The sequence below is a fragment of the Echinops telfairi genome, unplaced genomic scaffold (genome assembly GCF_000313985.2).
Source record: "Echinops telfairi isolate 266 unplaced genomic scaffold, ASM31398v2 ScPeMD7_4225;HRSCAF=4972, whole genome shotgun sequence".
In the NCBI taxonomy this organism is placed as follows: Eukaryota; Metazoa; Chordata; class Mammalia; order Afrosoricida; family Tenrecidae; genus Echinops; species Echinops telfairi.
The window spans coordinates 19,144,082-19,158,223 of NW_022108124.1; the positions used below are offsets into that span (position 1 = coordinate 19,144,082).

General features: G+C 47.2%; 1 protein-coding gene and 1 pseudogene across 1 annotated transcript in view; one reads left to right on the forward strand and one right to left on the reverse strand.

Moving 5' to 3' along the window:
- MED12L (mediator complex subunit 12L) overlaps nucleotides 1–14,142 on the reverse strand; it is a 370,846-nt gene that overhangs the window by 311,568 nt on the left and 45,136 nt on the right. The window contains exons 2-4 of the mRNA XM_045294999.1: nucleotides 13,183–13,287; nucleotides 8,596–8,787; nucleotides 3,698–3,857 (exon numbers count right to left, since the gene is read on the reverse strand). Of these exons, the coding sequence (XP_045150934.1) occupies nucleotides 3,698–3,857; nucleotides 8,596–8,787; nucleotides 13,183–13,287 (457 nt within the window). The remainder of the gene's footprint in view (nucleotides 1–3,697; nucleotides 3,858–8,595; nucleotides 8,788–13,182; nucleotides 13,288–14,142) is intronic.
- LOC115871246 overlaps nucleotides 14,048–14,142 on the forward strand; it is a 2,814-nt pseudogene continuing 2,719 nt past the window's right edge.

Consider the following 14,142-nt stretch of genomic DNA (forward strand, 5'->3'; position numbering starts at 1 on the left):
CACCTCTCTGTGCAGGTCAGGGAGGGAGCTATCAAACAGTTTTGCCTCAAAACACAAAACAAAAACAAAAACCCTCACTGGCATGGAGTCAATGCCAACTCAGAGCAACCCTACAGGACAGGGTACAGCGGCCCCTATGAGGTTCCAAGACCGTAACTGTGTTATGCGAGTACAAAGTCCCCGTCTTTCTCCCGAGAAGCGGCTGGTGGCCTTGCGGACCGCAGCCCAACGCGGGCTCCTGTTTGCCCTCGACAGCTTTCCCCATGCCAGTGTAACCCCCAGCACTGGCCCAGGTTGCCCCAAAGCTGTTGGCTGAGAGGAGAGCCAGAACTAGCCAGGAAACAGCAGAGGAGACACCCAGAGAGGAAACACAGCCGTGCCACGCCCAACCCACACAGACAACCCAGAGGGGGGACCTACCTGCCGACATGAGGCCTATGGTGTACACACAAAAGAGCCTGGGTAACTTGGGTGGGGTCAGTGGGCACCTTTCCAAACCTAAGTGTGGTGATCCACTCCATGCGAAAGTGGGGTGCTCGGAGAGCGATGGAGTTCATTGGACCCGTTGACTTCAGATTATCGCCTGCTGTTTGGTTTGCTTTCCAAAAGTAGACTGTTCTTGCTGTAGATTGTCTACCTTCTGTGGAAAATAACCAAGGACCTGCGCTTGCCAGTGCTGGGTATGTATGCACACAACCCAGTCAGACTGTACCAAGGGGTCCCGTCTCCAACGTCTTACACTACTTCTCAGTCTGAGCCTGCCACACAGTTCAGAGGGGAAGAGGCAAGGATCGCAGACCCCGTGTCAGACAGAATGGCAGGCAGGGTTAAGAGCAATGCAGGAAAACAAGACCGAGAAATGGAGAAGTGGCACATTGGCTGCCGGATCAGAAGAGACGTCACTGTCCGGACAGACGGCCAGCAAGCCAATGGGCAGGCCATGTGAGCCTCTGTGAGTGGGAAGCAGGCCTGTGGTCCCGATGAGGGGAGCCCTCGGGTAATAAACACAGGGAGACAGTAAGGGCTCATTTGACTGATGCCTGAACAGGATCATTCTGGCTCCAAAGTGGATATAGTTCACCTTACAGAAGCAAAGAAGCAAAGATCAGCTAGACGCGGCTGCAATGGTTAGGCATCAAAACTGCCAGCAACAAACGCACTGCCATCACGACCCCACCCACGGGGTAGAACTGTCCCTGTAAGTTTCTGAGACTCTGACTATCTATGGGAGTAGAAAGCCCAGTCTTTCCTCCCTCGGAGCGGCTAGTGGTACTGAACTGCTGATCTTGCAGCCAGAAGCCCACTGTGTCACCCCTACGGCACCAGGGCTCCTGTGGGTTCGGCATGGGACAGATAAAAGGAGGCATGGCCCATCAAGGGGACAGCAGTGGAAGCTGCGTGAGAATTCGAGAGCTGGTCAGAGTGCGCAGGGATGGAACCCAGGATGGCTTGACTAGCACGAAAAAGGCAAGGTTTGGGGCCTGACCCACCTCGATCCCCGATATAGCATTCCCTAAGAAGTCCTCTACGGAAAAGGGTGAGCAAGCCCAACTGTGAATTCACGTATGAAGAGGCTTCCACGAGTTGGTGGGGAAAGCTCCACTACCTTCTCACGTTTCCCCCCTCGTCCTTGTCCACAGTTTCAGATACATCCCTGATAGCTCAGGTGGTAGAATTCTCACCTCCCGTGCAAGGACTCACCGCCCATCCATCAGCGGAAACTGATGTGTTGCTACGATGACGGGCACCTTACCGTGGCTCTCCTTCCCCAAATCGGCCACTGACAACTTTGGGGTTCACAAGAGTCTGATTCAGAACCAAGCATGGGAAGGGAGCAGGGCACAAGGGCTCTCGCCCCTTACCCAGGAGTCCTCATGAATCCAGGTCAACTTCACGGAAGATCAACAAAACCGAGCTTCAGGTGCCCGTGAGTCACCCAGGCAGAGGTGGCTAGTGTGGCAGTTACATCACTTCCTGTCAACTTGAGCGAAAGAGTGGCGTCTAGCCTGCCAATCAGGTCGCAGCTTGATGACCTCATCTGGAGGCGTGGCAGAGATAAATAGCTCGCGGAGGCGAGACCCAGTCTCTCTGCTCCTTTCCTGCTGTGGAGACACTCAGAGAGCTGGAGACGCGGAGAGCCGCGCCAGCATTGAGAGGCTTCAAATGCCATTAGACCCACAAGACTCTCTGCCCACGAGCCTGTGATTGTCCTCCATTCAGCATCATGGCATGTGCTGCATGAGTCTGAAGAGGAATATATGGACTAGCGTAGGACATATGGGCTAATATCGGACTTGGGGACTTGGTCTGGACTGGGCTGTTTTCTCAATGTACAATTGCTCATTTATATAAAGCTCTTTTTTTAATTAAATATTTTAATTGGGAGCTCTTACCGCTCTTATCACAATCCATACACTCATCCAGTGTGTCAAACTAAAGCTCTTTCTTATGCACACAAGTGTCTGAATTGGATTCTCTAGTCTACCCAGACTAACACAGCTAGTAAGCACTCGGAAATCCAAACTCTGGTGAGAACTGGTTACCGAATGCAACAGACGCGCTCATATAGAAGAACAGGAAGCAGAGTTGCGAGTCCATGTATCACTGTAAATGCTGAGGGAAAAACACGGTCGGGAAGAGAGACTAGACGGGCAAATATTTCATTGTATCCCATAGAAAATTTTATAATGAGGGCGTATGGTTTAAAGGGGGGTTCCTTTGTGCCCTCACCAAAATAAAATAAAGAATAACCGTACGAGGAGAGGGGAAAACGAGCAAACAGAGTAGTATGAAAAGAACAGCCTAATGAGAAAGCAGCCATTGTTAATCTCCGTTTCTCATTGTTTGTCCTTCCCTGGACATGGGCGCCCTTAATAATTCCTTGTGGGCTCTTCGTTAGCGTCCATGTCCTTAGTCTTCTTGATTCTTTGTGGTTCACTAGCTATTACAAAGGATGCCTGACCCGCATCGGGTAGCGGTAAATCACACTCACAATGTTGTTGAGAAGCATTTGCGAAGACAGCCTGTTTCCCAGGTTTCCATCACCTTAAATAGAAGCCCCATCCCCCTGAGGCAGTGAGTGACTCCCAATGTCCCCCTCCTTCCAGCCCAGGGTCTCCCCAAAACTGCAAACTCTCTGACATGGAGTCGACCCGGACTCATAGCGAGCGGATAGGGCAGAGCCGAACTGCCCTTGCGGGTTTCCAAGACTGGAAGGCTTTACCGGAGTAGCCAGCCTCTTCTTTCTCTGGCCAAGCCACTGGTGGTCTCTAACTGCTGACCTCGCGGCTCTTGGCCCAACCAGAAACCACTACACCACCAAGGCTCCTTCTCCAGGCCAGGTAGCTATGAATAAACCATGCACTTGGCTCTCGGACACATTTTACATATGTGGAATTACACAATATTTAGTCTACGGAGTCTGAACTTTTCCCTCAGCACAGTATTTTCAAGCTATGGCCAAATGATATTCCATTAGGTGTATGCACTTTTTTTGTAACCCATTTGCCAACCTGAGTTGCTTCCAACTTTCGTCACTGTGTGTCACGTGGCTGTGGGCCCTTGCATACAGTCTCTGAATTCCCGCTGTCAACTGTGATCCTCACCGCGGACCCTTTCTCCAATGCCCCCCACGCTGGGCCAGGAAGGAGGCAGAGAGTCAGACGTGGCAGGGCCCTGTGCCGCGGCGCCCGCTTACCCAGATTAGGATCCGTCGTCTGGCGCTTCTTCAGTTTGGCCTCGGAGATGGCGGAGTAATAGGCACACGTCATCTTGATCAGCCATGTCGCTCGCACCATTGGCACGGAGTATTTGGCTAAGTATGCGAACACGTCCTCTTTCTTGCTAAGGATGGGAACCTGGAAGAAACAGTCACAGCTGTGCTTAGTCGCGCACACTGCCATCGAGGGCCGGCCCCAAGGGAGCTCGCGCAAGACGGAACCGCACGTCGATGAGCGGCCTGCGAGGATGTTCTGCATGGATCTGCAAGCAACGCATGCAGTCGAAGGGGGGGAGGGGGGGGTTAAAGCTCTTCACTATGAGGGTGGGGGCTGGGGGAGTCAGAGTTATTAATTTAGCACACTGGTCAAATACTTGGATCGTATTTTCAAGCTGAAAGCTATTCAGCAAAACTGCAAAGAGGAAAAAAAATTGGTGACGGTCACCCAGGAGGTCACCTCCAAACCGGCAGGGGCAGCAGGCCATGTGGCAGAAACGTGCCTGGGCTGTGTTTCACTGGGGGCACTATTGTTTTTACGATCATTTTATCGGGGGCTCTTACAACTCTCGTTACAATCCATGTATCAATTGTATCAGACCTATTTGTACATATATTGCCATCGTTCTTTTTCTAAGTCATTTTACTGGGGGTACTGTTTTTGGAGGAAGCTTTCTGACAGGTACACATGGCGCCGTAAGGATAACGGATTTCCAGCACGCTTCTAAAAGTGCCTGGCACCTCAAACCTAAAACAGAGATTCGAGTGATGGATCCATGAATCTACCTATTCAACAAGGAGCTAGAAATAACCAGGTGGTGAATTTCTCTGGATGGAAAAAGGAGGTACTCGGAGTCTCTTCATTCTTTCTCCCAGACCACAAAGGTTCAATTTTGCAAAATAGGACCCCAAGGAACCACTTAAAGGAGTGGTTCTCCACCTTCCTCATGCCGCGACCCTTTCATACAGTTCCTCAGGGTGTGGTGACCCCGCAACCATAACATTATTTTTGTGGCTACTTCGTGTGTGTGTATCTATACATATACACCTTTTTATATTTTTTTAAGTGATTCTTTTACTGCCATTCCAAGGATTTTCCCCAGGCTGGTGGAAGTATTTGCACACTGGAGGCCTGACCCTCTCTCCTCAGGATCCTAGACAGCTAAGCCACGAATGAAGGCCAGCACGCTGGCCTCTCTGCGCGCTCAGTGCTTGTTTGGTCAACGACCGAGTTTCACGTAACATGGCCCTTATCTCTTGGACACGCAATGGCCCACGGATAGAGTACATTCCATGTTCCGTGGCACTGTGATTGTTTATATCAGTGGTGAAAGTGTGACACTAGGGTTTTGTTTGGTTTTAAGATAAATAGCTTTGGCCGTGTGCGTGGCTCCTCCGAGCAAGCTTCGTTCCTACAAAAGATGCGCCGAGTGACTCCATCGCTGAAGGAAAAGCTGTCTAGGTTGGGCCCGGGGATGCAGCATGTCCACAGAATGTATCCGATGGGCAATTGGAGGGACCTCTGATCACCCCCAAGCCTTGCCATGTTGTTGACTATAGAACACGAGTCTCAGAACCGAAGCAGCCACTCTGCAAAACATAACTAAGAGGGAGAAGCAAGTCTCTGCCAAGATCACCGCAGCACCCTTAAACAAGAGCACTTCGTGAAAAGTTAACTCGCAAGCCACAACTCTCCTGGGGCGCAGGCTCCGAGGTTATGCTGGAGATGGGGAAAACACGGTCTGAAATATTGAACACCATAATCAGGTTGCTGCTTTCCACCAGGGTAGACACAGAATAATACCAGCGGGTTAAGTGCCAGCTGTTAAGGTCAGCTTGACAAAAAGTTACAAGATCGACAGCTAGGAAACAGGCAAGTGTGAAATAAAGTTAGTGTCCCCAAGTATCTCCGCGATCCCTCGAGGGTCATCAGCAAGTGTGTGGACGGGGGCGAGGGACCCGGACATCTGAACACATGGAATGGTTGGATGCAGCAACAGATGGAAGTCGGCCTGTATGAATAGGTCAAGGGCAAGAGTCTTGCTCTCTGTCTCAACCCTAAGAGAAATGCTTGGCTTACGTCAAGGGTTTTAAGAGTGCGGAAGAGCACATCTGTTAAGCAAGTTACTTAATTACAGAAGAAGGCACCTACTGCTGGCTCTGCCCATTGCATCATTTTGGGCGATTTCAGGAAGAGGTGGGGGAAAGTTTACGTGATTGATGTATCCCTTACTTACAGTCACGGGTTAAAGGTTTAGTAAAGCAATCATCTAACTTTAACTTGTCGCTGAGCCTGGGCGACTACTTGGCAGCTGTCTGGTCTTTAAATCAAGCTGGGGCTTGCCTGTAAGTACCAGAAGAAAACGAGACACCTCGTGGTGCTGCTGTGCCATCCACAAAAGGGTTGTCCCCGTATCAGTTTTCCCCGAAAGGCACGTTTCTGTCCACGCACTCCGCGGGCTGAGCAGATAATGGCAACAGGAACCCCACAGACCACAGCCATCAGGGTCACGTGAAGTGTGAGCCATATGGAGCTGGAAGAATATCCCTGGGGACCCGAGTGTCCGTTTCCAAATTCCGTTCGGACTGTGATTGAAGAAAAAAGGTCCTTGGCAGGCTATCGCTGGCCTCTCTCTAGCTAAATCCTTGAAGCAACACGGAGCTTTGCTGAAACGGAAAACCAGGTCACGAAACTTGATCCGAGCCTGTGCAAAAAACGGTTTTGAAACCTTGATCCGAGGTGGACGACGTCTCGGGATCTTCGCAGCGAAAGCCCATTGGCGTCCGACTTAGGCGAGCTCGCCAATGATCACAGACATTAGAGAAGACCCCCTTGGATTTTTCTTTTTTTAACACGAGGCACACCTGACTGGGCCAGGGGCAGCTCCTGATAAAGAGAGGACCCGCCGCCAATAGAATGCACCACAGCTCGTTTTCTCTGAAAAGATGAGTGACCACTTCACCCCTGAAATAAAGGCACCGATTCCTTACTTTCAGAAAGCACTGTTTTTTATTATTAAGCATGCTAAGGGCTTATAGGAAACATGAAAAGACATCTAGCTGGCTGCATGGGAGTGGTTGATACTAACTATCATGGAAACTAAGGCATATTAGTAAATTTTTTAAAAAATTTCATCCGATCATGAAGTACACCCATAGTGTACATGACCTTCACGTATGTACAAGCCATGGGCCACCCTGGGATCACAGAGGGACTATTCGCCTCGGCAAGGAAAGGCTACTCGGTTCAGCCCAAGGGGGCACAGTGGAACCAACCAGGTGGGAAAAGGCGATGCACAGGTTGCTGGGCTTCTCAAGAATCTCGGTTGTCTGGAAGCGCTGAGATCTATGAAAGCAAAGCCATGCTAGGACTCGAGTACAATAGAGCCAGAGGGAACAACAAGCACTACTTTCAGAGTTGTTTTTTTTGGTTTTTAAGCCACCAAGGAAAATACAGAGATGCTCTCCTCAACGCAGGCTGTGTTAAGCCGGTGTCTGGAAACCTAGTATCAGAAATAGAAGGTGGGCATAGCCTTGCAACGAAAGGGCTTCAAAGGAGATGAAACAGACCAATAGGTACCAAAGGGCTTGCAAGACCTCAGAGACCGAGACTAAAGAAGGTGGCTCCTTGTCTATCTACACTTCAAAGGATGGCTCCCTGTCATTTGGACAACAGGATTATTGCACCTGCATTATTATTATTATTTCCCGTATCAGGAACAGGATCGAAGGCAGAGACTTTAGAACAACTCCTCCCCGCAATAAAGCGATCTACACACTCACCTGTACTGTTGGAAAATTTTTTGGAAGAAAAAACACCCATTGGATCGCAATCTTTATCATGTTCAGTAGCAAGGAGACTTAGCTTAAAGCATGATGGTGACTTTGGGAGACAAGGATCCAAAGCAGGGATCTCTGATACATTGGTCCTCCACCTTCGTAATGCCGAGACCCGTTCATACGGTTCCTCGTGTGGTGGTGACCCCCAACCATAACATTATTTTCCTGGCTGCTTCATCACTGTCATTTTGCTACTGTGATGAATCGTCATGTCAATATCTGATAGGCAGGATGTATTTTCATTGTGACAAATTGAACATCATTAAAGCATAGTGATTGGTCACAAAAACAGTATGTAATTCTATATTGTGAAATAGTTATTTCTAATGACAAGTAACTGAACTGTTGTCTTGAAGTGTGGTGCAGCACACGTCGCAGTCTTCACACCGGGTACTCGTCTGTGGGCGCATCTGCACGTGCACCCACCCGCCTGGAGACGATGGAGGAGTGGTGTCTCAGTTCCGAAGACCATCAGAAGCCATGTGTTTTCAGACGGTCTTAGGCAACCCCGTGAAAGGGTTGCCTTTCACACACACACACACACACACACACACACACACACAAAGGGGTCTCGACCCACTGCTCTGATACATAAACTCACTGACCTAAGAAAACTGAAAATGTCACATGGGAAGAAAAACAAAAAAAGAAGTCTTATGGCAGCCTTCAGTCCACACCAGCTGCTTCCTGTGTAGAATTTTCAGGTTTACAGATGTTCTATGGATCTGTGGGAGCAAAGACCAGGGGATGTGCTTCCCTAAAAATTAATGTTTCGGGAACCCTAGGGGGCAATTTTACTATGTCCTATAAGGCTGTGATGCATCAGAACCACCTAGACAGCATACGGCAACACAGGTACCACCTGGAATCAGAATACAGGGGAAGCCGGCACACTTGCACATCGCCCATCGAGGCGGCGTGCCTGCTCTGAGAGTCGTGGGTTTGGGGAGAGCTGGGGGGAAAGAAGCATACATTGGAAGGTGGTCGCAAACATCTCCTTACAAGACTCAGGTTGAAGCAACGTAAGGAAGCGTTCATACCTTTTTTGCCAGAATCGCAAGCGGCTTATTTCCTGCTAAGTCAGAGAACCAACTATGAATGACACTCTGAGATCGCGCAGTCACCAGCCAGTAATTATCTTTCGCGTTGACTTGAGGTTTCTTCTTGCCGGTGTCCTGGAAGGTGTTCAGCTTTAGTTTCTCAGCTAATATGCTGCTAAAATAAGCTCCAATCTATAGAAACATAAGGGGTGGAGGGTTAAAGACAATAATCAGTACCAATCTTAAGAGCTCATCTTCATATTTTATCTTTTTTCTTTAATTGAAAGCTTCATATAGCCCATCTTAAAATAAAACAGCGCTCAAAGCCACTGAAGCCAAGAGTTGTGATTTCCTGATACTAATGTGATGTGAAACCTCATAGCACCTTGTTCCACTATAGAGTAGTTCAAAGGAAAAGAAGAAGAGGCCTTGGAAATCTCTGGCAAGATGAAATTAATTACACCCCGAGTAAACTTCAAGAGGAGGCTTTCTGCTTTCATCTTCCGCTGCACTTTCTCCCTTTTCGTCTTCACACCCATGTGGAGAGCGCGTCTTCCCCAAGATGGGCTGCAGACGGAGCCGAGGGTGCCCAGTTCCTACTCAATGGTCTTGCTTCGTTCTAATGCACCTACTGATGGAGAGGAACTCCTCTGTGTTTACAGTTAGTGCTGTGTCAAACAAGTCTAGCAAAATGTAGTTCGTTTTAATGGCAAAGTACAAAGGTTCCGTTTAATATAGGTGTTCCGCGTTTTTTGATTGGGCTGCCAGGTGGTTGCACGCAAGTGGTTTTCAAGCAGGGTGCCGAACTGGTTTTATCCCATAATATTCTCTTGTATCCGTAGGATTCACTGCGGGGTTGGATCTTGTTAAAATGTAGGTGTCTGATGTCATCTACCTAGGGTAGCTAGGCAGAGGGTAGACCTAGAATAAACCTGTGTGGAGCCCGAATCTTATTAAAATGTAGGTGTCTGGTGTCATCTACTAAGGTACATAGTACCTTACATCTACTAAGGTAGATCTAGAATACACCTGCATGGAGCCTTAGCTTCAAGCAAAGCCACAGCCGCCTGCTCTGGAATGGGGCAAAGTTTAGCAGAGGGAGCGGCTGTGAATCACTGTATCACTTTCAGGTTAATCAAACCAAATACAGAGGAGAGAGGGACCCCCGGAAGGGGACAGGAAGGACGACGACGAGGAAGGGACTGGGTGGAAGTGAGGGAAGTCAAACCTAAGAATTAAGGAAACATTGAAAGAAAAAAAAGTTGGGGGAATTATCAGGACTCCTAGAATAGCATCACCTCTGAGCCCATGGGAATTCTTTAAAACCAAATTCCAGTAAGCAACTGCTAATAAATACTCCAACCAGGTGAGCAAATCCGCCTGGCAACCACAATGAGGAGAACCTGCTCCAGGGGTGACAAGAAGGAGTTATGCCTTAGTGCTCAGAAGCCAACAGACAATCCACAGGTTGGAACACAGTTATAAGCAACTGGCCAGGCTTAGGTGCCCAGGTGAAAAGATGTTGTGTTTTTTAAACTGTGAATGGGCATTCCTTGACTCCTGCGATGTATGTATGATAAAAAGAAAATGGTTTTTCGGTGCGCGGGTGTTAAAGGAGATGAAAACTTTGAGTACTTAGGGAGAAGGGGGAAAGCCGTAACAACCCCAAACAAAGCTCGGTGACTGCCGTCGGAAACAAATGTTTGCACAGTGTCCGACCCCTGGATAAACCAAGGACAGAACTTCAAGCAGAACCGACTGTTTGTGCTCAAGCAGCCAACGGCCGCCCAAATGTTTAATTTTAAATTTCTCGACTGATACTTGTTCTTTGCTGCGAGGGCTCCAAACACATACCTGTGTAGAATTGTTTTATATTTAAAAGGTATCTTATTTTGCAATTGTATATAAGCTGCTTAATTATAATAAACAAAGGTATAATTGGTCTCATGTCTGAGCCATCCATTATATGATTATACTCTCTTCTATGTACTTAATGATAGCAAAACAGCATGGTGGGAGTGCATATTTAATTCCTGCAAACAAATCTTGTGAACAATTGCGTGCTGTAAGCAAAGTCAGAACTCCTAAGAAACCGAGGGAGGAGAAAAGGAGAGGGCCACTCATACTTTAGACATGGTCATTGATTTAATCTTCATCTAACAACAATGTAAGTCTCCACACTGTACCAAAAGGCGAGGAGTCCTGGCAGTGCAGTGGTCAAGCACTCGGCAGGGAGGGGCTATAAAGATAGGTGATTCCGACCTACAAGTTTCTCCATGGGAGAAATACGGAGCAGTTTGCCTCCTTAAGGATGTACAGCTTTGTTGGAATCTACTTAGTGGCAGCGGGTTTGTATTTTTTCAGATTTCAAAAGGCACAAAATATTTCAGGGTAAAAGTCTTGTTGCCAAAGTCCCAAGTCCCAATGCGTGCCTCCAAGGAAGCACGAAGGTACGTTTCTTGTGTGTTCTTCCAGTGTTTCTGGGTGTGAACACACATGAGGAAAAACACACCTGAGTTATGCGTGTCCTTTTGGCGCGTACAGGTTATTAAGCTCATCTGACAAATGTCTGAGAGCTTTCCCCATCGGCGCCCAGAGAGCCTCCTTGTTCATTTTTACAGACACGTCACACCGCACTGTGTCGATGGGTGGCACGTGACTGACTCAGGCCCCTGTTCGTGGAGACTTGGAACATCTGGGCTAATACTTTACTGTCACAAATCACGTCTAAATGAACGACCTTTTTCATTTGTTATATAGGATATGTGCAAGGATAGTTTTAGAGTAACACTCTAGAATTCTGATCACTAGATTCAAAGATGCATAGTCTACCATTTTGTGATGGATACAGTTACTGTCCATGTGGGTTATTTTAATGTGTACTTCCTCAAACAGGGCATGAATTGCCATGTTATTTTAAAAGTATTTTATCCATTCAAACTATTTTGAAAAGAGTTCAATTAATAAAAACTAGAGTTTATGAGCTAGATTATAATATAGCCCAAATATAGTTTATAAACTATATTATAGTTCATAAATTTCATATTTACAAAGCACAATCCCTATGGCTTGGATTGGCTATTCTTTGAGAGCATCTCCTGAGCACGGACGGAGCAATAGGAGACACACTGGAATGCTTTTCATTTGCCGTGTTATTAAAGTTGACATAAACCTCAACGGAACTTGGAGAACAATATGGCAGTTCAGATCAAAAGACACAAAGCATTCATACTCTGACCAAATAATATACTTCCAGGAAGTTATCCTGAAAAACAGAAGCTGTATATTCAACTAGGACTGCAGCTTCTCAGCAAACAAGTGTGACACCCTGGTAGCATGCTAATTATTTCATACTGTTGGTTCAATCCATTCTTGCATGCGAAGAGTGAAAAAGTATCTATTAATTATTAACAATAAGACCATTTCAGCTAGAAGGGAAAGGTCATGCAAAATAAGAAGGCATTTTTAAAATGCAGGACACAAGTAGCTTCTACAAAGTATGGTCGTAATGTAAAAACTCCATCAAAAGTAACAAAGATAAAGAGTATTGATAGAAAAACACAAAATTCAAATCAAAAGTAAAAATATTGTTAGGACAACAGACTATCTACAGAAAATATTTCCGTATTGTCTGACATTGTTAAGGTACAAAATTGGAAGAGTCAAACTATCAACTATACGAGATGACTTCAAAAAGTTTGTGGACAGGACTTCCGGCAACATGGTGGACTAAGCACGGCCAGTATCCAGACACTACAACAAAGAGACAAGAGACAAACGAAACCAATACAACTGAAGACCCTGGAACCCTGGGCTTTAGAGGAAAGGAGAGAGGAGTGAAATGAATACTAATGGTGAGGAGGAACGGAGGCTGAGAAGAACAACACATGAGATGTTAAAAGAGCCACTCGAAATCAAAAGGATAGTACGAAGGCGATACGAGGAAGCACTACTGAGCACTGGTGGCACTGTCAGGCACGGGATAGAATGCTAACCCCAAAGCTGCAAGTGAACACCAACAGCCGCTCCACAGGAACAAGGAAGAGGCTGCCTGCACCTGGGAAGATTGACAGAGCATACGTGCAACGCTCTCTCTTACACGTGGAGGAGTGTTCCTGGGTTTGTGTCTCTCGTCAGCCCAGCCTAACAGTTTCCTTCCTCCTAAAGTGATGCAGTAAGAAATATACGTGTCCCAGGAGTAGTCCCACCAGAAACGTAGAAATGGAATGCTCCCATTCAGAAGCAACTGGATAAATGCAGACCATATGACCAGAATACAAGACAAATAACCAGCCCGGGCCTTTCTAAACTAATCATCGTAAAAGACTGTTTTTGGAAAACACAGAAATGGTGGAGCTGCTCTTCCAGATGAAAGGAGGTGACCACCAAAGAAGGGCAAGATGCATATGACTGGATCCCGGGCAGGACAGACATCTGTACCTGCCGTCTGGAGGCTGTTCCAACATGGATGATAAGTCACATACGTCTAAATTTATCGGCGTTAAATACCTACCAAGGCCACCGTGACAGGCACACACTTCCACAGAAAAAGACAACGGGCATTGTTACCTTTGATGGGTTAATTACCTTTGATGGGTTGATTACAATATTTCTGGCAGAGGCATGTTCGTCTCCACTGAAGGCAGGCTGATTGCTGAAGCCTTGTTTTACATTCACAGCGGTCAGTTCATCCTGTTCAAGAGAGAGCGCTGGTTAATCAGAAGGCAGTAAACGCTCCAACCCTCCCCAGCAGCCCAAGCAATAGGGTAACTGGAGAACAGTGCAGGACGCACCGAGTCTCTGGTGGTGGCTGCAATGGAAATTCAAACATAACCAGGTCTCCACACTGAACTGCCAGTTTTCAGAAAACATAAGGATGAGATGCACAAATGCAACAATACAACAAGGAAAAAACAAACCCTAAATGATAGGTGGTTAAAATTTTGTCAGTAGATCCCCCGTGTTAGTCCAGGTTGACTAGAGAAACAAATTCAGAGACACTCATGTGTGCAAGAAAGAGCTTTATTTCAAAGAGCAACAGTATCTTGAGAAAACAGCCCAGCCCCATCCAAATCAAGTCCTTAAATCTGATATTAGCCCATACGTCTGATACTAGTCCATAAATTCCTCTTTCGACTCACTCACGAAGCACATGCAATGATGCCAAGTGCAAGAAGATCACAGGTCACAGGATCACGGGCCTTGTGGAGCCAGTGGCAGTGGAAGTGTCTCACCACAGGCATGGGTTTCCACGTCTCCTCCAGCTCAACATGAGAACTGGTGCATATTGTTGCTGACTTTGTGCACGGCCTGTTCTGATTTGACTTTGCTCATGGATGCAGACTCACAAGGTTCCAACTGGAATGAAGATTCTTCATATCAAAGAATGTGATTGTCTCCTCAGAGCACGGGGTTGATGTAAGTGGGCAGTATAGAAATCGGATATCCCAAAATGGGGAGGATAAAGGCAAGGAGTGGCTGACTGACAGACTTTCATCGGTGGGAGAGCATATTCATAGGATTAGGGTGTAGGTGTTCACTTAACTG